This window comes from Copadichromis virginalis, linkage group LG13 (genome assembly GCF_057382275.1).
Source record: "Copadichromis virginalis isolate Kocher_CV1m ecotype Utaka linkage group LG13, C_Virginalis_male_GT1.1, whole genome shotgun sequence".
In the NCBI taxonomy this organism is placed as follows: Eukaryota; Metazoa; Chordata; class Actinopteri; order Cichliformes; family Cichlidae; genus Copadichromis; species Copadichromis virginalis.
In genome coordinates, this window is record NC_140630.1 from 20,940,634 (window position 1) to 20,967,686 (window position 27,053).

The 27,053-nt window shown below is 39.3% G+C and overlaps 2 protein-coding genes across 5 annotated transcripts in view; one reads left to right on the forward strand and one right to left on the reverse strand.

The window, feature by feature from the left end:
• LOC146695635 (uncharacterized) overlaps nucleotides 1-9,654 on the forward strand; it is a 107,910-nt gene extending 98,256 nt beyond the window's left edge. For 3 of the 4 annotated variants that reach the window (XM_085477951.1, XM_085477952.1, XM_085477953.1), the window contains 2 exons: nucleotides 2,683-2,760; nucleotides 6,343-9,654. In XM_085477951.1, the coding sequence (XP_085334077.1) occupies nucleotides 2,683-2,760; nucleotides 6,343-6,443 (179 nt within the window). In that variant the 3' untranslated portion in view covers nucleotides 6,444-9,654. Of the gene's footprint in view, nucleotides 1-15; nucleotides 2,761-6,342 lie in introns of those variants that run through there. The other variant, XM_085477954.1, reaches the window with a different exon arrangement.
• A 431-nt stretch (nucleotides 9,655-10,085) lies between these two features.
• Nucleotides 10,086-25,051, reverse strand: col9a1b (collagen, type IX, alpha 1b). Its single transcript, XM_085477955.1, has 32 exons — nucleotides 24,649-25,051; nucleotides 24,154-24,216; nucleotides 24,014-24,049; nucleotides 23,869-23,931; nucleotides 22,884-22,937; nucleotides 22,516-22,551; nucleotides 22,324-22,347; nucleotides 22,161-22,214; nucleotides 21,173-21,226; nucleotides 20,945-20,977; nucleotides 20,807-20,863; nucleotides 20,660-20,713; nucleotides 19,090-19,143; nucleotides 18,917-18,970; nucleotides 17,811-17,864; nucleotides 17,197-17,250; nucleotides 17,021-17,074; nucleotides 16,869-16,922; nucleotides 16,700-16,753; nucleotides 16,204-16,248; nucleotides 16,036-16,089; nucleotides 15,903-15,956; nucleotides 15,748-15,801; nucleotides 15,072-15,143; nucleotides 14,865-14,900; nucleotides 14,716-14,760; nucleotides 14,570-14,602; nucleotides 14,303-14,449; nucleotides 12,677-12,731; nucleotides 11,569-11,757; nucleotides 11,368-11,445; nucleotides 10,086-11,139 (listed from the first exon to the last, which is right to left on the reverse strand). The coding sequence occupies exons 1-32, from the start codon at nucleotides 24,721-24,723 to the stop codon at nucleotides 10,943-10,945; spliced, it is 2,040 nt and encodes a 679-aa protein (XP_085334081.1). The 5' UTR covers nucleotides 24,724-25,051; the 3' UTR covers nucleotides 10,086-10,942.
• Between the last annotated feature and the right edge of the window lie 2,002 nt (nucleotides 25,052-27,053).

Sequence of the window (27,053 nt, forward strand, 5' to 3'; positions counted from 1 at the left end):
TTCTCTCTTGCATAGACCCATATATCAATGCAGACTGAGGGGCGGGGAGCAGAGGAAAGGCCGGGAGTGTGGTGCACAGCGGCTCTCTGGGAAATATGAAGACAAACGAAGAATTGGCTGTGAAAAAGAGAAAGTGTTATCAATGTGGACAGGAAAGAACCTCAGTATTGATACCTCACTCCAGGAAAGAAAGCCCCTAAAATGCAAAAGGAGCGTAGTCAGGAAAGAGGGTTGACATTCTTTTATCAAACTAATACAAATTTCTGACTGCTCATACAACACTAATGGTTTGCCGGTGCAGGCTTTGTACCTCAGACTTGCTTAGATTTGTACTGTGTCCGCAGCAGAACTATGGTATCGTGACTTTTAAAGAGGAGTGATTTGATTGTGTTGGTGCAGATCAAAAGCACCGCTGCATTGGCCGTTCTCTTTGAGCTTTGTTATCTACCTCACATTATTCAAGACCATTTACATTTTAACCCACTGCTATGATATAAAGGGCTGCTTTCATTCACGAATGTCTCCAAATTAGCCAGCTACTCAACTCTAAATATTTGTGCGTTAATGTCACTGGCGTTTACACATGTCTTGGACTTTATTTTGCTTGTTTTGTTTTTTTACGCTTCCAAAAAAAAGTGTTTTATAGGTGATCTTTAATGCAGCTTTGCAATAAATATTTATTGAAAGCAAAGAGGAAAGTTATTTCCCTTGATAATTCAGAAATTCAACAACTTCTTAATTTTTTTTTCTTTGTTGACTTGGGCCTTGAGAGTTTGGGGTAATATTTCCTCATTGTTTCTCGTCATCCTCCGCTGGAGACTGTGCTCCTCTGGAATATCCAATTTGACTTCTTCTCCAATATGCTGAAATGAATTGTTTATGGAGAAAAATAACCCCTCTGTTGAGTTCACAGTTTTTTCTTTTCTTCCTTTCTTCTGTCTTTGGTGTGATTTCACATGGGTGAAAGTCTCAAGCTGTTAAGAGAACGCCCATAGGGGCTCATGCTGGAGAACACCATTTCTTTATTTCCTACTTTGTTGTAATTAAGTGCTCATTTGTGATTCATCGTTCACTTTTGGGATCTTCAGAAAGTTTCTCTTTGATGAAAGCCATTGTGCTCAAGTGCATATTTCATCAATTTTGCTTCTTTTTTTGTGTTCTTGTTTTAACATTTGTTTTGTATTTCAATGCATTCTGTGTAACATTTATACTGAGTGAAACAAACATGTCTGTAAACTCTGTTTGAAAGCTGCTCTGTTCTTCCTGTGAGATGGACATATCAGTAAATAGAAAGAAAGTTGTTTTTTTTTTCTTTCTTTTTTGTAAGACACGGTACGATTAAGTAGATGTGTCTTTTAATATTGTATACAACAGCGTACAACAGGTGCAGGTTCAATGAAGCATGAAAAACCACTGTTTGCCAGTATTATATTTTGTTAACTTACTTTGTCCATTAGTGCCCCAAGACACAATTTGTTTTCAACTAAGTACGCAGTGTGGCATTTTTCAATTTATCAGACTGCACCAATCCACCGTGGCCCCCAAGCTTATTGCCCTGTGTGCTATTCAGAAATTTTTTATTTATTTTTTTTGCTCAAGGTACAGTGCACTTTTCTCCATGGAACGTCTCCTGCCTGAATGAATGCCCCGGGCTCTGTGAGTGTTGAAAGAAGTCTCATTATTGTGGCAATGTGTGGATAGCCCCCCTTTTTTTATTTCTTTGAGATTCAGTTTTGGAGCATTCATAAGCCTTTTTTCTGAGATTTTCTCTGACATGTAAGCGTTGGAGCGCTTCCCCTTTGGGCCAAGCAGTGAAATGCTTGATACTCCTGTCAATGTTTCTGATGCACTCCATGCAGCCACTGGTTGTGAGACTCCATTACTTTAAGTGCCTCGTGGGGAAATATTTTTTGCAGCCTCTCAAATTCTTACTTGGTATGCTGCTGTTTTGAACTGTAGACGTACTGGTTTTTGCATGCAGTGAAAAAGCCCTTGAATAATATGATTGTTTGCATACAGTTAAAAGCAACCGCCTGCCTGGTCTGACTTGAAGATGCGCGAATGCTTTGAATTCTCTTTTGACACACTGAGCATGCTCACAGTTTGTGTTCTTTCTTGGAGGTACTCAGGCAGCAGCCAGTCTCCAGCATAGGACAGAGTGAACATAATGAGCATCAGAGTAAAGCGTCTGTCATGAATAGCCACGATTGTTTGCGGAGTTCACCTTTGACTTGGCCTACCTTTCCACTCTCTGAATGCCTTTAGTGACCCACGTGTCTGATCTCTGATTGTTAAAAGCCTCTTGTCTCTGTTTTGAAATCGTCAAAGATGTGATGTGTGCTGTTGTTAGAAAGCTGCACAAATCCACAATGCAGTTGTCTGTTTCCACTTCACCTACTAAGGGTGCATCTCTCAAAATAAGTGCATACTTGATACCTGACACTGCTGTCATCCTGATTATACATAATCGAGAAGCTGTGCAGTGTTATTAGGAGTCCGTTGACAAATAAAAAAGTTCCACAAGTGTGTCCTCATTTTGACACTTTGTCGTGCTTTGGCATTTGTACTAATCTTACTAACTGTAATTCAAACTGTGTAGAGATGGCACCACAACAGGACTGCTTTAAGTTTGTAGTATTTGTTTTCTCAGCCACAATGTTGTGTGTGTGTTTGTGTCCACAGGAATCAGGGGTCAGAAAGGAGAGCGAGGCCAGCTTGGACTGGGGTTACCAGGAGATCCAGGACCCACGGGGCCACCAGGTAAGAACACCTTATGAGTAGAGCCGTTTTAGTTTGAGTGTTTAATTTGATATGCTGTGCAAAATTCTTTATCCACCCCTCATTTGTTAGTATTTTGCTTCCAATGAGTCTTTCTGGTCATTTTTTTAAGTGTTCATGAGCAATAGTTTCCAGGCTTTCTAAATCCAGCAGGCATCTTGGCTTTTTTTTTTTTTTTTTTTTTTTTTACATTGGAGACTTTATCTATATAATACCTTACACCATCACCAGCAGTTTTACAGCAACTCTGAAACAAAGGACAACGCGTAAAGTCAAAAGGGTCAATTAAAGTGCTGAACATGCAGAGAATTACCACCCATCTCTGCTGTTCTCCTCAGTTCTATGGAGCATTTTACTGTCTTTAAGCTCATTGTTTTAGTTTTATGGACTGCAGAGTTACTGTTTTTGTTCCCCCTCACCTCTATCAACATTGTTTCAAGCCACAGTCAGCAACTGGATTTAGCATAGCTCATCATATACTGATTGCCTCTTTTGACACAGTCCTGCGTTTTTAAAATGTTCAAATAAGAAAGTGTTTTAATTGAAAACTCTCACTAACCATCAGTCATATACTAATAAAATGGCAGAAACTATGCTATTTGCACCTATGTATAAGGGCACTTCTGAAAATTGCCCTCCTCGTGTTTTAATTATACAGCAGGTATTAAAATGATCAGGAAGAATAACCATTACATTGACCACCCCTCCTTTCGCCATTATTTATCAGGCTTTTTTAGCTGCCCCCAAGAAGGAAAGAAATGCGCCAGGGCTGAGTCAAGTCTCCAGCCTTTAATTCTATTTCAGCCTTCATTTGGTTTCTCAGCATGTTAGAGTCAACTTGGCTTCTAGATTGCATTATGTTCTCAAAAAACCCCTGTGCTCCTGCGACATAAATAGGACCCCAATAGAGGATGAATTTGGCGGTGAAAGAAAATGACTTCCGCTCTATAAAATGAACTGCTTGGTGTTGTCGTGAACAAAAGGAGACAAACCAAGATGTCAGCATGTCCTTTGTCGTGCAAAATAACTAAAAAAAAACCCAAACCTCACCATATCTTGATGGAAGATGAGGAGTGGGGTTAACTTGCTGATTTTCAGCCTGTGACTGTAGGAGTGTATGTATGCACATAATGCATGTGCAGGGGAAAGATATCTTGGCTGTAGCTCCACTGGAGAGGACAAATCACAGCTTTTGAAAGACATCATCTCTGTAGGCACACAGTTATAAGAAGCACCTGCAGCTCAACTGGTTGGGGGTTAGAGTTAAGCTGTAGTCACGTCTCAGGAAGACCTTGAAAGTGCTTAAACTAAGTGCTATCAACGAGCTGGCCCACTCCTCTGGTTTTCCTGGTGGTATTCTTGACACTAGCCGTACATAGAGCAGGTTCCCCTCAGACTCAGACTGGGATATGTGAGTCACGTAAATGAAATTTGCACAGCTTTGATTTATCAGTTATAATATAATAAATACATAAAATAAAGGGTAAGAAATCTGTCTGGCAGGCTCCACAGGTCGATGAATCAAGGCACTTCTAATTAATCAGTATTTTCAAGTTGTTGGGTTTTTCTTTTTGAGAAGTGACCTCATACTGTAGTTGCTATCTTTGCCTCCACGTGTTCGTTCCCTGATGTGCTCTGATGGTAATTAGACCTGAAGGTGCTGCCGTTGGAGTGCATTAGTTCTGAATTGTGCCAAATTAGCAGGGTAAAGCTATCAGCTGTACAAAGCCACTTAAACTTGTTGTATTAACAAAGAGAATTAACAAACTGGAACATAAGGTACTTTAGATGATTAGTGTTTTTTTTCCTGTATCTTTCCACCGCCACGATACTGTGGATAGTTTGTCTGAGCACTTAAGCAGTAGATGGATGTGGCTCTGATGGAAAGGGCAAGTTGTGTTTTCGCAGGGAGGTAAAGGACAAGGCAGTACCTGCAATTCTCTTTGTACAAACTATAGTGGAGGCAAGGCTCCCTCGAGCTGTGAATGGGTTGACTGATGTAATGGACACTCCTGTGGCAGGACTGCAGTGGAGGGCTTGTTTTTGTTTTTGTCTCTTGTCTTTTTTTTTGCAGGCTTTCTGAGAAAGAAGGTGTTATTCTTGGTGTTGTTTTCGTATGTGAACAATATACGAGAGACCATGAAGCAATGCAGACCGCTTTGACACTTCAGCAAGCTGTTGCTAAGTAACATGAGATACTAATGTCTCATCGGCCGCGATGACCTCACCATATCAGACAGCGAGGATGTGTTCTTCCTCTCTCCTCCATTCTCATTACAGAGAAACCGGAGAATTCATTAATTGTAAATGAGATGTCCTCAGTTCTGAATGATCCTCCAATGCAGCTATATAGTGATCTATTGATACTCACTGCAGTCCCACTTTGCATTACATCAGAGGAGCATTTCTCAATTAAATGAAAGTAAAGAAGAAGAAGAAGAACTGCGACTGTAATTACAGACTGATTTTTTTTAATTGATTTTAAAACTAAACAAATTAAATGCAATTTCAAACGTTCTAAAATAAAAAGACCGTGTAGAAGCTGCACCTAATATTTGTTTTTTATTTTTAATTAGCCTTGCAATTAGTCTTTCACGCTTTGAGAAACTGGAAGCAGCAAACCTTAGAATGGCTGAGTCATTTTCTGATCAAATATTGACTAAATTAACTAAGCAGGAAGTTTTATCTCTTGTGCTTTGAAATGCTGATGAATAATTCTCAATAGGAATTGTCGTCTGCTTGACACTTGATTTCAAAGACACTGCTGGTTTAAAAAAAAAAGTATACATTAGTGAATATAAATGGAGCAGATCTGCTAACAAACCAAAGGTAAAAATCTGCCTGGTTCTTGTTTTAATTCTTCTAAACATGTGTACAAAGGTAACACTACCCTGGATACACTGGCTAACCTTTTTGCTTGTAATTTGCTTTTAAGTAAAATAAGAATACACAATTCCCCGATGCTTATTTCCAGTGGTGAGTTCAATTTAGGACTTGCAATACATTCACGATAATAAAGAAAAAGGTCCTGCTAGCCAGCCCGCTCGTTAGTCGAAGGAAATGGGGAAAATGCAACTTTAACAAGAAATGGCTTGAGAATAGTGATTTATCTTGGTGGTTAAAGCTGGCGGCTGGAAATACTTACAAAGCAGATTGCTCTGTGAATGGAAGGGGTTTCTTTGTCTTTGTTTTAACATTAATAAACCTATTTGTACATGTGTTTGTACAACGAATTTATCTTACCACACTGCTAATTTTGAACTCGTGTAGCTTTCTTTACTTGGAGATAGTATACTTTTAATACTCCGTGCAATTTCGAGGTCCATGTGAGTGGTGAGAGCGGGACTTCCAGGCGATGATCTAAATGTAGCAGAAGCACTATAATGTTCACAGCTGGCTACCCTCCATTTGTGATTCTGTACAGCTCGCCTGTATGGACAGTGAATGGCTGTGAGTGTTTGTGAGGGGAACATGTGCCTGCTTTATCACTAATTGAAAGCTCTTCTGAATGATGATAAAGTGCAGCCAGGTGCCGTAATTAATGCACTCTAATACTCTGTGAAGGCCCACCTGGGATCTCTTCTCGGGGCCCTCCTGGCTCTCCAGGGCCCCGTGGACCCCCCGGTACTTGCGACCCCAGCAACTGTCTTCTTCCATCTTTGTGAGCCCAGCAGAGGGGTTTGAGCTATTACGAAGACAGCCATCCGGCTCTGAGCTCAGTGCTGCAGCCACACAGCAGGGGAAGTCGGAGAGACTCACCGCTGACCTCTTTCTTTTTTTCACTTTACTAAAACACTCAGATGCTGTCTGGGTTTTGTTTTTCTGGGATTGCTGTTGGGTTTGTTTTGAATACAGCTGAAATCTCTTTGCAATGCAGTACTTTTAAGTTATTTTCCTTTTTTTAAATTTCATATCCTCTACTGTGACGTGATGCATTCCTTGTCAACTCTCATGTCTTTCACGACCATGAAATGACTCCTGTCTGAAAAAAAACACCATCTTAATTATGCGTTTGCCTCTTTAATGGGCATGTCTATGCACTCTTCTGTTCGCACTCAGATAAGCTGTTGTGCTGACCGAAGGTACATCTCATGTTTCTGTGTTCTCGTGCATGTTTGCACGAGTTTCTGTGCGTTTGAGGAACAGATTAGCTGAGCGAATGTACTTATTGTACGTGGAGGTGTGAGAAAATAGCAGATTTATGAAGCGCCTTATGTAACCAAAGTGCAGCCGACGTGTCTGATATAGAAATTATTTATTTTAAGCCGCATTCTGCAAGAATGTATTTTCAAAATGGTCACAATGAATGTAGGAAATGTAGCATGAATATTGAGTGACGTTGTTACTAGAAAGTGGATTTTCGGATTACCTGTAATCCCGATGGAGTCTCTGGTGACACGTTTGCGTCGTGTACAATGATCACTTTTAAAAGAAGCTGCCGTATAATTGTCGGTTAACGCGTCTTCCAGTTTTCTGCAAGTCACGAGTTGTTAACTGAGCGCTCGTCGTAAGACAAAACCAACAAACAGCTCAGTGACACTGTTTGTCTGGAGCTTCTTTTTTTAGCCTTTTACATCATTTTTCTCCACATGAAATGAATGTAATTTAAATGGCGTTTGTGTTCAGTGATTGTAGCGTGACCCTTCATTTAGCTTTACTGTGGAGTTAATCTGTAAATATTGTGTATTTTAAATTTTTGTTTTTCCTTTTCATTTTTCTTGTGTAATGGGGTGCGTTAAGGGACCTGAAAACATCATTTTCATCCATTTTTTGTCATTGTAACAACACGTTAAGGTTCTCACCTGTCACACAGTGCTGCAAATTATTAACACATATTGTTTACAAGGTGTCGTGTATGACAATTCCTCTGGTTTTTATGTATATTTTTGATTTTCACAAACACAAAGGAGATCAGAATACTACACTACAGCTAACAGACGCATCAAACTTTTCATGTACTTGAACTTTCTCGTAATCGCACCGTGGTGTTTTTAACAGTTGGGTTTCAGGGAGCTTTGAGACTGGATTTATTTATGTGCTATGAATTTTCTGAAACCTTTGAAGCCTGTGCATTTTATCTAAACAGGCCGTGTAACTGTAGTGTAGATCTTGTGCAGAAACACACATTTTAAGAACTTAAGTACGCTAAAGATGACAAAGGAATTTTTTTTAAAATCCAGCATTTACACATTGGATTTTAGTTTATTCACTTCTTTAAAAAGTTTTTGTTCTTTCAAACTTTATAATCTCACTAAACAATAACTTTTTTGTGTAGAAGAAAAAGATAATTAGCCTGTAGTGTATATTGGTTTCCTCAGGTTTTCATTTTGAGCTCTGTTTAATTAGAGCTTGATGCAAAGGCTTTAATTTGACTTTTAAAGAGTCCTGCTGTGATTCATGTTTGAAACGTTCTGTGTGTGTATCTGAAATTTTGTGACATTAAGAGCTCGGTTCTTTCTGTCTCTCCTTTAACATCTGCTGTTTGACACTTTTTTCCCTTTGTACTTCACAGTCATTATTCTTCTCTTATACATGTAAATTTTAACTCACATCTTACAGATTTTTTTCCCCCTTTTTTTTTTTTTACATTTTTCTCAGCATGCCAGCTTGGTTTTATCTCTGCTAAATTTTATCAGACTGGGTGGGTTTAATTTTAGAGGAGTACTGAATCAAACGCTTGCCACAAACTTCATTTGTGAGTTGAAAGAGCCCCCTGCTGGACATGTATTTCATTGCTTTTGTAATGTGAATGGGAAACTATTATTCTTTGCTTTTGTAGGCCACATAAAATCCCCTCCTTCTAGGGGCTCCTGTCTTTTCATCAAAGTAATTTTCATATTCGGTTTTAATGGGTTCCCGTCAGAGACAATAACACTGACCTTGATGAGATTCAAATGAGACAGCATCAGCAAACTAATGTGACCTAAACTTTTTCAGCGTGCTGATGAAAGCACCTCCCTCCATATATTGAATTTAGCTTCAATTGATATTAATGTGCACCAGTTTGTGGCTTCAGTTTAGCTAAACAGCATAATAAGTAGGGAGGACACAAATTGGCTGCTGATGACACAGCTCACTTCACTAGAAATTTGAAGCCATTCATATTACTCCAATTGTTCTAAGTGGAAAATGTCAGATGAAAGCAAACTCGTGGACGGAGTCATTGAAGGTTGAAGCGTCCTAAAACAATAACACCGCTTTCATATGTGCACGTGTTTCTTTCTTTTTTCCTTCTTTTTTTTTTGCATATTCTCCCCAGTAATGTAAGTCGATCCGGTTGCCACATGTGATCTAATCTTGTAAGCAAAGCCTGTAATGAGATGTAATATGTAGCAGACTCTCAGCGTGGTCCCTAGGATTAAAAATGTCTGCCTGCTGGTCTCAGTGAAACTGATCTCTGCTCTTTTATAAGCTCATGTTGTGCCGTGTGACTTCAATGTTTGTTCTTTGTTTGAACACCTACCTCAGTCTTGGTTTACCACAACTACATGATTAGATTTGTTGTTGTTGGGGGGGAGACACCAAAACAACTGTTGCCTTTTAACTGAAAAAGCGAATGAAAGCCTCATGTCTATGTAAAAACACACATATTGCAGTCCTGTTATCAGCTGACGTGCTGATGGGATGACAGAGAACAGGCGCGGTGATGTTCCTGTTGTTGGGGGAGTGTAAGGGGGAGTGGGGGGGGTGGTTACCAGGCATCAGAGGTTATACTTTACAGCCTTCTTTGCAGCTTCTTTCATTTACACTGATTAATGGCATCTGCCTTACACGTGTGCAATAAATGTTATTCAGTGCGTGACTTCCTTGTATATTCTGCACTTACACTTCTTTTCAATAAAACTTTATTCACAAACCTGATGCTGTTTCTGTGTTAATTATTGTTCTTTTGTTTTGGGGGGTGGGGTGGTAGCCAGTTTACTATTTCAACATGCTTTTTTTAAATGTGGTAGCGTAAATAGCGAGGGATATGTGTCAAACTAGTTTGGAATTGAACTTATTTAAGCAGCTGTGACATCAGAGAAACAACTGAGGCAAACATTGTCACTGCAACAATTATTTAGTAGCTGCTCTGGAGAGTTTTTGACTATGTCATGAGGAAAAGTGCTTATTTCTTAGAAGAAAATGGAAATTTGTACCTCTGTAACTGGGAACGCACCATCTGCTGCAGAGGATCTGGTGATGTGATTGAAAGGTGCGAACAGCTGGTAGATTGTGAGACTGTTTAGTCAGTTGTGACATTTGTATTTTATTTCATTTTTAACTCCGAGGTTCTTGGAAAAATGGTTAAGAATCATTTCCTGATACTCTTTACAAAATATATTTTTATCTTTAATCACACCGGTATACAGAATAAATTAAACACTCCATATGCTGTCCTGTGTATTTCTTACTTTGATGATGGTTTTCCCTCATCCTTCAAACATACTCCCACATATGCACAGCTGTGCTCTGTTGTCATTCTTTACAATGAGGTAACATTTCACATCAGGGGGTTTGTAGGGAATAGAAGTAACCACTGTTCAGTTTTTACAGATTTACACCATACAGCAAGCCTGAAAAGACAGTCAGAAATGTAAAACTATATATTCAAAAGAGGGTATCAGAAAGGTTATCTTTGGAAGATCAGCTCATAGAGACCATGATGGTTTGAAACCCTCAGCTCCCCCAGCTCTCACCCCCAAAAAAATCCTCATCCTGATTTAATTTAGTTAATTATTTGAGATGTTCTGGGGAAAAGTGGAGGAAAAGAAAGAGCTTTTATTTCGGAAAACTAGTTAAGGGAGACCACAAAAAGAAAATTCAGGCAGAGGTACAAGGAGAGTGGGATAAACAACCATTTCTGGTCATTTTTATATGTCGGAAATGGGAGCACAGTCCTGAATATATCAAAACAGCTCTCAGGTAGAAAAAAAACACACCAGAACAGGCTAGATTTTTGCAGCGCATAAAAAAAAATATATATGTGTGTGTTTTTCCACGACTCAAAGAGGCTGGCTGCTTCTGATGGAGATGTGGCTGGCACAAAACATGCTCGTAAGACAAGAGGTTAGCGAATCAAAGGCACTGTGCCAGCTAGAGCCCCTGGGAAGAAACTGTGAAAAATGCTGTGTGCTCAGGGGAGATAATTCGACAGTCTTTCTGTTCTTTGCCAGAATGTCTCTTAGTTTCCTGCAGGTCCCTTCACATCCAAGGACTGCTGCGCAGCTCCTGCCTGAAGGTTGCAGGCTGATGGGTCACAGTAACCATTAGGACCGGCTGGACCCGGAGGCCCGGGCACACCGAGCTGTCCAGGAATGCCAGGAGGTCCCCTCTGCCCATCCTGACCGTCACGGCCATAGCCAGGCCTTCCCGGTTCCCCTGTGATGACAAAATATGCTTTACTTAATTGCTGACTTTAACAAACAGGTTAACATTTATCCTTAATGTAACAGCTACTTACATGATTTATTATAAAAGACTGTTGGTTGCTTTTCAATAGATTAGATTTAGCAATGTAGGCTTTATTATTTTATTTTTAGGTTGTTTAACTTTTGTAATGTGTAATTGTGCATGATGATAGTCATACAGAGATAAAAATGTACTCACCAGGAAGTCCAGGTGGTCCAGGTTGACCTTTCGGTCCTCGAACAATGGGTCCTCTGGCCCCTCTGTCTCCCATGTCACCTGTAAGACGTATTATATAATGATATATAATTTATTTACAAAAAACAAAAAGAAAAAAAGAATTGTGCCGTTGGTTTGTTTAATGTCTAATTAAAAAGCAAATAAGGAGAGCGCGTTCATCACCTTTGGGTCCTTTTGCTCCCATCTGTCCTGGTGGCCCTTTGAGTCCTGGAAGGCCTCTTGAGCCAGCATGCCCGGGGAAGCCGTTGTCTCCTGGAGGACCAGGAGGCCCCGGTGGGCCAGGTTTTCCAGGTAAACCAGCAATGCCAGACTCTGGCCTCCTTAAACTAGCAGCTAACTGAGTCAGCTGTTCTGTGGAAGCGCAACAGAAAGATGATGAACCATTAGGTGAAAAACAGTCACTGAATGCTTCTCAACAGCTCTAGTTGATAGTTGTCAAGGGCACTTTCAAGGCATAACACTTGAGAATAAATCACTTGTCACCAGAAGGCTCATTTCTAAAAACTAATGTCACACTTAGGTCCGAAACAATTCTCGCGTGGGAGCTCTTAAACTTGAGCACTGGACACGATCGAGGTGAAAGTGTGGTCATGATATCCCTCAAGCCTTTCCTGCTTTTAACCTTTTTCCATAGGACACCAGTAAATTGAGCAGAAAGGAGATAATATTCTTTATTTCAACCAATCAGTGACAGAAAATTTATGTTCATGGTGCAAAGGATCTAATATTAAACTCCCGTGGCTCCCTTCTGCACGGTATTTTGCACTTAAAATTCCAGTTTTCTGGCTCCTGATGAAAATTCATGCTGTAGCTGCTCGACTGCTCTTTTTTTTTTCCCTTTTTTTTTTAAAGATTTCCTTCCCAGGCAGACTCTTTGCTTGGAGCAGAGGAGTGTAGGTCTGCTGGAGGTGAAATTAATTTTTCAGCACATCGGGTATAAAATAGTCATGAGGATAGGAGATGAGTTGTGAAGACGTAAGAGCAAAAGAATGAAGAGAACAGAGGTTGTGACTTCGGTGAAACATTTCTAAAACTCGGAGGAGGGATCTTTCATCCATCAAATAAACAAAGGCTGAAGCTTATTTCATGTTTTGGCTATGAGACCTTCCCTTTTTCAACTTCAGAGTATTCAGCAACCACCCGGATAAATGAGAAAATGCAGCCGTGGCTCTGTGTGTGGTTGTGTAATGAGGCATTCTGGGACGTATTAAAGTCATGAAATGAGGCACGGTGGAGTGATAAATGGGGTCAAAGGCCTATCTTTTCTTACCTTGCATGACTCGCATGCAAACTTGTTTGATGTGCTGATCACTTGGCTGTTTACCCTAGAAGGGAAGAAGGAAAAAGATGACTTAATAGATTTCATGACAGAGTTTAAGGCATTTAATGCAGAGACTCAACAGTGAAGCAGACCATCTTAAAATGAAAGATTATTAAGTCCTCTTTATGTTGAGAAAACACTGCTGTTCTTAGGCTTATATAACAGGATTAACAAACACAAAGTGCACAGTGGTAGAGCAGAATACCAGGCTTACTTTCTCCTCTCTTGAAAAGTTGACATTTGTGGAGATACAAGTGTTCCCCTTACAACCTCACAGGTGTTGAATTTGAATTTGGGATTTCACTGATCTTGATAAGGAAGCATTCCTTTTGCTCACCTCCCTGTAGAGGGATGCCAGAACACCGGCAAGCCGGGGGCAAGTGGGGATTCACTTCACGCAGACTGAAGTATCAGGTGGGTAGTGAAACAGTATTTCAGGAGCATCTTGAATTTTGGAGTTTAGTGTACTCACTGTTGCTATATGACACTCGTCTGTGTTATTATTTATTTTGCAGTATTATTAGTATATCAAAGCCATCAAAATAATAAAAGTGTGTATGGCTGTGATGAACCCTATATTAACTTAAAGCTTAACAATGTGTTTTTTCATTAACCTGCTTATTATTATTCTGAGGAAAAAATATGTGAGATTATATAATTACTTCCTAAATACATTTTAAAAAATAAATACATACCTACATGCATAAATTTATTTCTAAAAAATAAATGAATGGCATTATGACGCAGTGAGCTCAAAGAAACAACGCCCGCAGTTCAAATCTAGGCCCAGGTACGGTGGCGCTGGGAGGTCAAAAGTACTGCAACTTTTAAAAAAAATCACAAAAACACAACAAAGTGTTTTTGGGAAACATTAACGTGACAGAACAGCTGCAGGCGTTACAAGCTAACAGTAAGCGGCTAATAGAAAGCATGTAGCTACAGTATATAATGAATCATGTGACTAAAACACACAGTACCTGCATCTTTTTCTCCCTCTCCACAAATGAATCTTCCGCTTCTTTTAAAGGGGGGGTTTTGTTTTGGGGGGGGGTTTTAGTTGCAGTGTATTTGACCTCTCAGGGCCACCATAAGTCTGTTGTATCCTATAGATGTATCATTTCACAGTCTTAAAGTTTTGTTCAAGTTCTATCTGAGTATTATCTTGTTTTTTAATTCACTTATTAATTATACTTAGAATTCTTTGTGGCTTTTTTTTAAGTAAAACACTAAACATACACTGAAATCATTGCATTATATGGATTGATCGTGTTTTTGCTTACTAAAGCTGTGGAAAATGTGGCATGTTTGCATACTCTGTAACACATAAGGCAAATCCTTGATTCATTTTAGAAACCACTTGAAGAAACAAATGACAGATAATGAAATTTTAGCTGGGTTCACATCACTTCTGCTGAAAACCATTTATATAAGACAAAATTGTTATTTTATGTAGTAACATTTATTTATTTATGTATTTACAATTTGACTATTTTATTTATTACATTTACAGTTAATTGTAAGCCTTAGGCCCGAGAGTTTGGTTCATGAGTGGTAACTACTTTCTCTTGGACCTACCGCAGGACCCTGTGTTCCTCTGACTCCAGGTGGGCCTCTGTTTCCCTGCATGCCCCGTGGTCCAGGTGTGCCAGGTGGTCCTTCAATGCCAGGCTGTCCTCGACTTCCCTCGGGACCTATTCTGCCAGCCTCACCGGGGTTCCCAACCTAAAAAGACAATAGCTTTTAGACTAGAAGCATTTTAAAACCTCAGCACATTGTCAGTCACTCGGCACAAAAGGAAAACGGTGATGCTATTAAGGTTAAAAACAACGAATTTCAACTCACTTCCCCTTTAGGGCCGGGTTCTCCCGAGTCACCCTGTGACAAAAATAACAAACACAAATGTTGGAAACATTACAGATGTGCTTTGGTAAGAGTGAACGTGTAAAATATGTCAGATTTATCCTGTTAGTGTTAGTGTAACCACTTACAACATCCCCCTTTTCTCCTGGATTTCCCTCATCACCTTGAACTCCCTGTGAAAAGAAAGGAAAAAGTTTTCAAATAATCTATGCAAAGAAACCCATTTGTTATTTAAATTCAGTATTTTCCTGTTAAGAGAGAATTAATTCATTCCTACTTGCTCTCCTTTGGGTCCTGGTTCTCCACGATCTCCCTGTAATTTATAAAAACAGATGAAGACGCCATGCAAAACTCAGAAGTACAAAATATTCCATTTGTATACTCTAGAGGGAGCCGATCAGCTGGTTGTTGCTGATTATTGAGTCCATTTTTACCTTTTTTTAGCATTTTTTAAGCAAATTGTCTGAATTTTTTATTTACTTACCCTTTCTCCTTTTATTCCAGGCAGACCAGGAGGACCTGGGAGACCAGGAAGACCAGGGTCACCTTTGGGTCCCTATAAAAAAAAAATATGTACATCGGAGAAGTCGAAACATTTAAGCAAGGATAAAGAAAAAAAATGTCCAGCACAGGCCCCCTTGACACCATGCTTAGAAGTAACTGTCGTAAAGCTTAGCATTGCTAGTCATTCTCTCCGGCGTGTTTGTGTGTGTGCCATTCTCCCTTTGATCACCGTCCGGCTTTCTGAGGAATGCCAGGAGAACAGAGAGCTCTTTCAGCCCCGCTGCTTGGTCTCCCCTTACTGTGAAAATAGACCTTGTGTGAGATCTGGCCTCCATCTATTCTCTGAGACATTCCAGCTAAACAACAGCCAGGACTTTAGAGTCTGAAGTTTCCCTCTCTTTGGTTTCTTTCATTCAAAGTTTTTTAAAAAAAATCTATAGATAATTAAGGAATCAGCTTTTCTACTGATTGCTGTTGTTGTTTGCTGGGGACACATTGGCTGCCAGGCCTTTTAAAGTGATGCATTTTCCCAAATAAGGTAAGAATGTAAGCTAAAATAAGCTAAAAAAAAATAAAAAATAAAAAAATAAATGTTTTCCCAATCAAAATGATTCACTTAACAATTACAGTCTAATGAATTTTTCTTTATAACATACCCGGGGACCTGGCTTTCCAGCGGGACCTGCAGGACCTTGCTGTCCTCTATCTCCCTGTAGGTCAAAAAGAAGATGATAAGAAGGTGAAATGGAGTAAAGTTTAAATCTAAAGCACAAGCATAACAGAAATTCTTCTTGGGAAAAAAAACACTTACAGGCTCACCAATGGGCCCGACAGATCCCAGCTCTCCCTGTTCTCCACGCTCACCCTGCAGTAACACGATACAGTGTCATAACAGAGGTGACACTAGCTATACTGATGTTTCCACAATCCCTGTTCATACTTACGAGTTTGCCAGCAGATCCTATTGCTCCAGAAAGGCCTGGGTTACCAGAATCTCCCTGTATAGAAACATCAAAGCTTATTTCAGATAGTAACAATTTAAGAGAAAAAATAATAAAAATCAATTAACAACAGAAAAAACGTTTTTTTAATATATTGATCAGGGAAAACACCTTAGGGCCACTTGTGCCTTTTGGTCCAGGTACACCAGGCAAACCCTAAAAACAGAGGACATGCATTTATATACGACACTAGAAAAAGGAAAACTGCTTTCAATCAGAGGAGCAATGTACCATTCTTAAAATGAACATCATCATAACAGTAAGAGAGGATAAAAGCTGGATTAGTGGATATAATTACATTTTGACACAAATAAGAAGATAATAACTCGTAAGGCTTTTGCAATCATTCGAAATTTCAAGATGATTCTCATAAATTCCCTAAACTTGACACATCAAAACTCTGCTCTGGCAGTTGTGCCTGAGGATGACAGTAATCACTACCTGACAGCACCGTCCACTATGTGCGCACTGTGTAATATTCATTATAAGATGCGACCCAACAGTTCTTTACTGAAATGTAAACCCAGAGAAAATATGTGAGCTTAGATAAACTGTACCCGTTGAAATGACTTAGTTGTGACAGTTTGAGTTCAGAGGTCATACTCACCGGAAGCCCTTGAAGTCCAACCTCTCCAGGGATGCCTGACTTCCCAACGCTTCCCTACAGGGAAACAGAGCAAAAGATTAATCTACTGAGAAAAATAGATGTTTACTTTCTATAATATTGCAAGTTATAACACAAGTTACAACTATTAAACAGTGTAATAATGCTCAACCTTTGCTCCAGGCATTCCAGGAATACCCTCACGACCATCCACACCTGGTAAGCCCTGATGAGAAAGGAGAGAAAGAACAATGCATGGTTTGCTCACAATGTGCACTATCTGATAATCACAGGATTATTTGTCATCACTGATACAACACTCACAGACTCGCCCTTGGGACCTGGAACACCTGTGAGTCCTCTTGGTCCTTGAGCACCCTAAACAACAAAGCAATCCAACGGTCAATAGTTTCTAATGGCTGTAAACAAACAGTCTAGTTATTCTTATGTTTTATTTATGAAAATATTCATATCTGTGATGATAAAGTGCTGCTGCTTACTTGTTCGCCTTTAGGCCCGGGTTCACCCATAACACCTCTTTGGCCTACATCCCCCTGAAATAAGTTGTCAGGTTATATTTACATGTCATCTTTAGTTCAAAGCAATCTTATTTATGTAGCTCCGTTTTACAACAAGTCTGCCAAAGGGACTTATATACAATATAGCAAGGTAAAGACCCCTCAATATTCAGGCAATCCACAATGAGCAATAAGAGAAAGAGGAGAGAGAAAAAAGGAACGTAGAGACCGAGGAGAACAAACAGGACAAAATGCAAACTATAAGGAAGAGTACACTAAAGGTAATGACATTCAGTATTTGCATATAAACAAATCAGGAGTGAAAACAGGGGGAGTGCAGAGGAAATGCTCAGTGTTTCATGGGAAGTCCTCCCAGCAGCCTGGGTCTATAGCAGCATAACTAATGAATTGTTCAGGGTCACCTGATCCAATGCTAGCTCTAAGCTTTAAGAGATTTAAGCATAATCATGAAAGGAGAGTGGATACTTGTCTCCCAAACCCAAGTTCAACTTAAGAGGAGCATGAACCCTCTGCCTCTCATTCTAGTTTTGGTAACTTTATGAACCACAAATGTATTTACATTGAAACAAACTTACAGCTGCCCCTGCAACACCCTGTGGACCTGGATCTCCATCAGGACCTCGAGGTCCCTGCCAAAGAACAAAATAGGTATTAATATCATTTAATTACAACACTTTACCAATTAAATATGATTGATCTTGATTCTTTTTTTTTAGTAAAGTCTTTTTACGATATTTTAAGTACAATAAAATACAGCACAGACTATTAAAAAAAAACAAGAAAACAATTTAAACACATGATCTTGAATTTTAAATCTAGCTAGTGTGTTTGGGAAATGTTGTGGCAGGTCATGTTAACCCTGTGTTGGTTTTATAATGTGGCATATTATAAAGCCAACACGGTGTTTTTTAAATCAGTGACATGTCTGGACTGCAATCAGTTAAGCTAGCATCCACAGTCTTTAACTGTGTAGCTATGCTACTGTAAGACATGGGAGTAGTTTGGTATTGTCTTGCTGAAATAAGCAAGACAAAATATAATTTTTGTCTTGTCCTAAAATATAATATATATATATGTGCAAGTTACCCATGTTCCATCAGTTGTACCGATGTCACACCGTTAATACCATAAGCAATGCTGGCTTTTGAGCTAAGTGCTAATAACAAGCCACACGGTCCTTTTGCTCAGGAATATATTCCAACCACAGGATAGTTATTGATCATTTTGTTTCAAATGAACTGCAATTGAACAACATTTTCTTTTCACTTTGCATTTATGGATGCAAGAAAAAAAAAGTGTTTACTGCCAACTGTTTTCATAAGTGCTTGTGGACGACTGCAGCATCTACACTATAGAATAGTGTCTTTTTATTAATGCAGTGCCCTCAACAATCTTATTCAAGACAAGACTCATTCAATTTATTCATGTTACTGTTCGTTTGCCAATCAAATAAGTTCATCTCGTTTTAATTGCTAAACTTTTTTCACTTTATTTGTGACTACTGGTCCACTTTTTTAATGAACTCATGGTATCAAATTCAAAATGAACTCATATTTTCTCCAGAACTTATATTTTATCTTTTAAGAATATTTAATTTCAAAATTAGGGTTTATTTAAATGATTTACCAATTACTGTTTACATACATGGTGTCGTGGGCTTAAAAATGAAAGAAACATTTACCCTCTCTCCCTTTGGGCCCATCATTCCCATAGCTCCACGAATTCCCTGAGGTCCCTGGATCAACAAACAGGTTAAGCAGATGCCTGGTGAGCATATTAACAGAACACAGAACAGTAACAAACAAATTGTAGCTTGAAAGACTCTTAATTCACTGATTAAGCACTGTATCTCACCCTCGGTCCTTGGGCTCCAACCTCCCCTGGACTTCCCTGCTCTCCCTCCGCGCCCTCGATGAGTGAAAAAAGAAAGAAAATCATTTGAAAAGCAATATTTAGTTAATCAGATGAAATATTGGGCTGCAAATTTAACTACATTATAAGAGTGTGGGCATACTGTGAACCGTGATGGCACTGGCAACCTATCAGCATGTTTCTTTTGCAGAAAAAAACAAATTGATGTTGCTCTTATCCACTGTGTGTTAATTAGAAAATAGGGGCAGCCATTCTGTGAAGTGTTTAATACCCACTTCTTAATGGATTGCAAGTGGGGAAACCAGACAAGCATTTAACCGGTCCCCAGCTTTGCAAATTACAAATAATATATTTGCTGCCTCTGTGGTACACCCGAGAAAGCATATCCATTAAGACAGATATTTATCAGGACCAGAGCAGAGCACATTTTCTCTTGTTAAAAAGGGCAATTTATTCTTTTAAATATGCGAATCAAAACCAGCAATTAAAATATGTAAACAATATATGAAATGTTACATAACAAGCCGAAACTAATGCAGTCAAACAGGTCAGCCGCTGCTTTTATTATGAGAGAAATTAGTAGTGCTTGATCAACTACCATCTGATGTAAGATTCAGAATTCATATTCTTCTATTTGGACAATATTCTTGCTCTTCAAGAAGATAAAAGTTATCTAGACTGTTAAATCATTCAAAAAATGTCTTGATTTTCTGGTGAGCGGATTTTTTTTGAGTGAATGAAAAAATAGTCTTCATGTTGGGTGAAGGTTGGAGTCGGGTCATATGTCATATGTAATGTGCAATTTAGATTACCATTGTCTCCTTCGACTTCAAATGTAAATACACCCCATGCTTTTATATAAATAGCATTGCTTTCTACATCATGCCAGTTTCTTCCATATAAACGCAACATTTACTTATTCTCTACTTCAACATTACTTACAAATATCGTGAGATAATACTCTTAAAGCCCCGCACAGTGCCGTTCTGTTGTTAACTGTAAATATCTTTGCGTGTGAGAGTTGTGTGAATTGCAGGCAGGCAAAAGGCGCCTCAAATGAAACTTTCAGTGAAGGAGAAAATCACTCTCAGTGAAGGAGTGCAAGCTGACAGTAAATCATATCCTGGCATGGGGGTGATAAAGGGAGATAGCCCCAGACTCATTTCCATTTATATAGTGCGTGGACACATTACAGGGAGAAGCTAGATCTGCTTGAATGTCATTTCGAATAAATCATCGCCCGTGCATGACAAGGAGTCAGAGAAATTACACACAAGCTTGTATCACTTCCTCTTGAAATTGAGCAGCACAAATAATCCTTGTCTCAGTGGTGTCGGGAATCAATTTTTTAAAGTTTAAGTCACGCGCATTTTTTCCCCCGATGTGCAACGTTGTGACAGTTGCGGGGGGAAATTCGGTGTTTTTAGTGATTATTTACACAGTTATAGGAGTATAAATTCACTTTGTTTATGTGCCGAGTGTTTATATCAGTTCATATGGCTAGGCATAGTCGTGGAGTAGATTTCAGTTTGCAAGCATTAACATATTTTACCTTGTGTCCTTGTTTCCCAGGTTCTCCTGCTTCACCCTTTGCACCTTTGTGGCCCTAGAAACAAGGCAGGCCAAGGCTATTAAAACAACAACACTATTTTGGGATACTAATGTGATTTCAGAGCAAACAAAAGTGACTTCTACTCACCTTCATGCCAGGAAGACCAGGATGTCCCGAGGTCCCAGGTGGACAGGAGTTGGGACACTAAGCAACACAATAAAAGTCAGAAAGTATTCCTAAAATCTAGTGTAAAAACAAAACAAGAAATAGGGAAAGTAATTTTACCAGATCAGTGCTGCCAAGCACTCCAGAAGCACCCTGAAATGGAGTGAAAACTGCAGTTAACATTTTCATAACTCAACATCATCAGTGATTAGAGCTTGTAAATACGCTAAAAGAAAGACAACAGTGTTTATTGATGGCAACTAACCAATTAAACCTAATGGCTTTAACATGTACATCTAGAAAGTTTGGAAATTTCATCAAATCCCAAATGAACCTTTAATCACTTACTCTGGGCCCTGCTGGTCCACGAGGTCCCTGTGGCCCTCTCACACCCATAGCCCCCTGTGATAAGAGGTGTAAACACATCAAGTCTACACAGGGAAGATGTGCACATGGTGTATAATTGCTAACATGCAAGAGGATAAAAGTACAGCAAGGCATTTCTTGCTGGTAATGTTGCAAACCAACATTACCAGCTTACAATTTGATTTTCAGAATAAAAGATGTGGATTATTATCTACAGAACACAACCAAACTATTAACAGGGATTTTTAAATCACTAGATTTTGACTCTGATTGTGTCAATTATATCGGTATATAGAAAATAAACTGTAGCACAGCTGGGTCACAGGAATGTGGATTTTTTTCTTTTGGATATTTAATGTACTGTTTCATGTTTCATAGGACAAAATATATTTACTGTGATTAGAAATGTATATTATGATTTATTTTAAAAAGCCAAAAGTCCGTCTTTGATTGAAAAATATGATTTACATTTTTGGGGGTTGACTTTCTTTTTAGACAAAATAATTATTTGTAATAAAAAGAAAACTGAATTGATTAGATGATACTTTCAGGTTGGTAACAGTGTGTGAGTGTGAATGCATTCTGCATGTGCACATATATATTTTGTCGCTTTATAGGGGTATTAACACATCATACCTACAGGGTGTAGAGATGCACAATGCAACTTTTATATGTTTATGTATTTTTGGTGGTTTACGCATTTGCCTAATAAGCTAAAGAGCCCTGGTGAGATCCTGGAAGGATGCAAAAATCCTTTTGAGGATGTATCAGTAAGGGCTGCCAGATCAAACATATGGAGCTACCTGCTGTGGCTATTTCTTGTGAATAAGGAAATGGCTGTAACAGTAGTTTCTTCTTCTTTTATATTATCAGTTTGTAATCATGAAAGATACTTGTATCCTCTTGTATCCTCCTCACTGTCTCAATAAAAAAAGAACGACAATGGTCCTTTTTCTCTGCCTCTACTCACAGGTGGTCCAGCTTTTCCCAATTCACCCGGAAGTCCTCCAGGTCCCGGAGGCCCCTGCTCACATTTCAGACCATTCAGTATTATTGACACATGTTGAATACAAAATAATTTAAACTTTTAGAATTACAGGAACTTGTATTTGTTGTGTAAACAAATTACTTACAAGGGGTCCATCTGGCCCAACACCCTGAGGAGACATACAATATGATTCAATACGAGTGATGTACAGAGTTTGGTGAACATAGCAATGACTTAAACACTAAAATTTAGACAGCTTCTATATCATATGACTTCCAGGTGGCCTCGATTGGCTATTTCCTGTGACTGGTGGGGTTCAAGAGGAAATGTTACTTACAGCTGCTCCACGAGGTCCAGGTTTCCCAGGTTCCCCCTAAAAAACAAACATAAACTTCAGGATTAGGTATGAAATTCCATTTTCAGGTAAAACTGAGCTATTTGAGCCTGCAAGCAGTTCAAATTAACATTCCTTCAGTTCATCACATGACTGAGCTGGGCAATGTTTAGCCTAATGAGGAAAGATGTTGGGGCTTCGTGCCTCATGGGGATTACACAGAAGACTTGCAGGATTAAGTCTCATTTGTCATGAGGAATTGGTTTATGCACTGCGGCTCTTTCTGCCATGCCAAAAGACTGGACAGCAGCTTGGCACCATTTCACTGACAGTCTCTGAAGCAGGAAAGCAAAGGCTCATTAGTCACTCACTTTCTGTCCGGGGGGACCGTCAGGCCCAGGATCTCCAATGGGGCCTGTCAAACCCTGCAGAGAAGAGTCATCGAGTGAAAATAACACATCATGGCAAATCTCAAAACAAATCAAGTGCCTGTTTTGCTCTTATATTTAAAAAAGACACTTTCAGAATTTAAATATGTTGCTTATGATGTCAAAAGAAAATGCCTTTCACCCCACCATCCCAGTCGATATTTCCAAATTGATCAGCTGATCCCCATATGTTACACCATCAAAATACTTGTGTGGGAGGAATTCTGCTCTATTCTGTCGGAAGTGGGAATAACTTGACTTTAACACCCCAGAATTTTAGTTCACGCTTCTCTGCTCCGTCCACAAAAGGGTTTTCAAATTATCAAGCACACAAGAAAATATAAGCGCCAGGTCAGAGGGCAAAACTTTAGGACTGCAACATTCCTCCGGCTCTTTTCAAACACGACACTGAAAGAAATCATTCCACACTGTTTTGAGAATTTTCAACAGGAGACACCAACAGTGGCCTGCCAAACAAAGCTCCTATTGTTTGTCACTTTGGGTGCAGTTTCTATAGGCAGTGACTTTTTTTTATCTTGTATTTTGAATTAAGTAACTGATTTGGTCTGTTTAAACTTCTAAAGTGAAAGTGAATTCACCTAAAGACCAAAATGTAAGCATAAGATGGGCTTTTGTGTTTTCCTAACCCACTGTTAAACTCTGAAAGGAACCTAAAACATGCAGGCCGTGATGCAAAGGAAACTGGGACTCGTTCATCCTGTCAAATAAATTCCTCAAATTTTTGCACACATGCACTAACATCCCCTTCTACATCTAAAATTTCACTCCAAAAGTCTAACGTGCAAACATGACCTATTATGTGGGAGGAACACACCTTGTGGTCCCACCCCCTTTGCAGGTTTCAGGGTTTCTTGATAACTTTATAAAATAATGCTGATCCTAATAGTACAAAATATACTTCACTCACATCATTTCCAGGAATTCCAGGTAATCCTCCAGAGCCAGGTTTACCTGCATCTCCGTCGGGTCCCTAACAAAGGTTACAGATATTCAGTGAAAAAGACACACAATTGATACGATTACTTAAATCTCTTACTATATGTAATACTTACAGGAGGACCGTCTTCGCCATCGTCTCCCCTCTCTCCCTGAAACAAAAGAGATTTAATACTTTCAGGGGTCCAAACACTGAACTATTTTTAAAGTGTCTGACAGATTATACTGACAATGGTGAAAAACTATAAGCACTTACAGCAATGCCGTCAATTCCTGGGACACCTGCAGGTCCAGGGGGGCCAGGGGGTCCTTGGTTATTCTATGTATAATGAAATTAATTGTAATGTAATAGGAAAATATCTGATTACGTTTCTGATAAATACCCAACAATTTTGTCCCTCTGACAAAAGCCAATATGAAAAGAGCAAGAACAGGTGCACTGCCATGTTATAGACAGGACTGTCTCTGAAATACTGAAACAGAATTTCGGCTTTAAATTATTCAGTAGCTGACAAAACACTGAAACAAAGAACCAATTTAAATGAAAGCTGAAAATCTTGCATTTTCCACAACAGATTGACGCTCAAACAAATTAACCGAAGAAAGAAATCCCAGTCTAAGCATAATTGCAGGTAAATTAACTTTTTGTTTGACATGCACGCTTGCAGAAGAACTTACCAGCACTTCTGCCACATCTGTCTACAGACATAATAGAGAAAACAGGGAGAGAGAGAAACATAATGAGACTTACTTGAGAGGAGCAAATAAGGACAAGCTGCAAGAGCAGCACCAGAAATGGCCCTTTAATGCGCTGGGCCCCTGTCATGATCTCCCCTGTGCAGGAAAGGTAAAAGTTGTAGTCCTTTCTCTGGGGTTTGTTAGGTTGAAGGAGCCCCCTGTAAAATAACCCAACTGACTCCGGCTAGAGCTGTCTAGACAGCCAAAGGTCCCATAGCTTTCAGTGGCTCATGTATATTCATACAATGACCGGTTACAGGAAGTGATTGGAGGGTTTGCAGGGGAACACCACAGGGAGGGGCTACATTGCTGACACTACCAATAGGCAGGATCAGCGGTTTATTTAACCTCTGCTACGACCCAAAATGAATTTTATTCAACATTTAGTGTTACCGTTTATCTTTATATAAGAATGAAAAAATTAAATTAAATTAAAGACACAAAGAGATCATCGTGGTCAGCAACTTGTTCTGTGAAGCGCAAATCCTGGACGTTGTTTTGGCCCATTCCCCCCTCTTCATTACAACTGATCATTCTTACCGATGCCCCGCCTGGGAGGTCATAACATTCCTCCTTCCGGGCTCGAGTCACATCGCAGTGAATTAGCATTGACTGCAGTTCAACCTAGAGAAATAGGAAAAAAAATACTGTTAATTAGCACAATACCGTGAAAGTACAGTACAGTCTGTGTCCCAAAGGTTAGGCCCTTTAATAATATATCGTCAGTTAGGATAAGACAAAAAAAATATTTAAAGAATAAAACCAAAAAACTAAAACTATCGAATAAGTTCATGCTTATGGACAGGGAGCGTATCATAACATAAACAATTAATAATAATAATAATAATAATAATAATAATAATAATAATAATAATAATAATAATAATCAGTAAAGTTTGGATGAGGAGACCACAGACTACCAAACAGGATGTTGGAAAACCTTGCTAACGGGCGCCCGGAAGGAAGAACTCCTGTGCATATAAATAAAAGACTGTTTGGGGGTTGTTTTCATAGTAAAAGCTTTGGCGCTGCAATCACTTGAAAAATATTTAAGTTGTAATGTCACTATATTGAAGTTTATGGGAATAAACGCAAAAGATTTGTACATCAGAATGAAGACATTTGAAAAAGTGTAGGCCTGGGGTCACGTGGGTGGTCAATCAAAACAGTCCTTAGGCTTTAATAATGAATTCTATTTTTCTATTATAAATAATGAAAAGTCATTATGTATCAGGGAAGTGTGTCTTTTATGTGCCTTACAATCATCCATACTATATTTTGTGTAGCTTGAAGCATAGCCCACAGTAACAAGAAAGAAAGAAAGAAAGAAAGAAAGAAAGAAAGAAAGAAAGAAAGAAAGAAAAAGAAAAGGAAATGATCTGTAATGAAATAATCTAAGACCAATTATGGTGTTAAATCCTAAAGTATAGTTCCCTACTATATATGGGTCTGAAAGTGGGCGAATTCCATCAACTTTAGTACTAAATTTAGTCCTAAAAGAGACATACCGGAACTGCTACCACCGGGTTATCCTTGAGCTTTCCTATTAACGTGAAGCCATTAAGGCTGACTTCTAGTCTGGGTGGAATATCCTGAGAATCGATCAGGACACAGTCCACGAAAAGGGCCACAGAGTCCCTGCTGATTTCCAGGAACACTCTGTGCCACTGGTCATTGAAAAGAAACCCCAGTGGGCTGAAAACGACAGTCTGCCTCCCTCCGTTTAGCGCTGTGAAAGTAAACTCCAACGACTTGGATTCCCCGTTGAGCCTGACGGCCATCTGCTCGTCGCCGTTCACATCTTGCATTTGCCAGATATTCCAGTTTTGATTTACGGTGCTGCCACTCATGCGCAGCACTGCCAAAAATGCAAACTCCTCCGGCAATCCAAGCGGATAGGCTGATCTGCAGCATAAAGGGTGCACAGTTATTAAACCCTCAGATTTTTTTTTTCAATTAAAAGTCAGCGGATCGATCAGAATGTATGAACTTTCTTGATTTTTTAGACTGTTATTAATGACTCTGTTATAAAATGAAACCTATTGACATCTCTTGCAACACGAAGGTTTTATTCTGTGTGTGATTTGTGTGGAAGTTAAAGATGGGTCACAAAAGGAAAGGGGTGGAGCAGGTAATCGCGCCTTTGACGGTCAGGACCATGGACAGGGTAAACGGCATTAAACCAGACAAACCACTAGGTGTCGGTGTTCACTCACACATTTCAAAGCACAGCACCTCACCTTGTGTTGATTCTGAAGTTGAATGCTGGGCCTATTTGATAAGCAACATTCTGAGAAGATGGTCCAGCCACCTTTTTCACAGTGCCCCTTCTTGCCAACTCAGCAATGTGGAACTGTGACATGATATAAAATCCTGAAGGACACATAAGTGGTTAAATATACATCTTATACGGCTTAC

Coding starts and splice junctions, on each gene's coding strand:
- col9a1b (XM_085477955.1), bottom strand. CDS start 24,723: ATGACAGGGGCCCAGCGCATTAAAGGGCCATTTCTGGTGCTGCTCTTG. Junction 15,144..15,747: donor CTGGAAAGCCAGGTCCCCGG/GTATGTTATAAA, acceptor TTTTTTTTATAG/GGACCCAAAGGTGACCCTGG. Junction 12,732..14,302: donor GAGGAACACAGGGTCCTGCG/GTAGGTCCAAGA, acceptor CTTCCCTTCTAG/GGTAAACAGCCAAGTGATCA.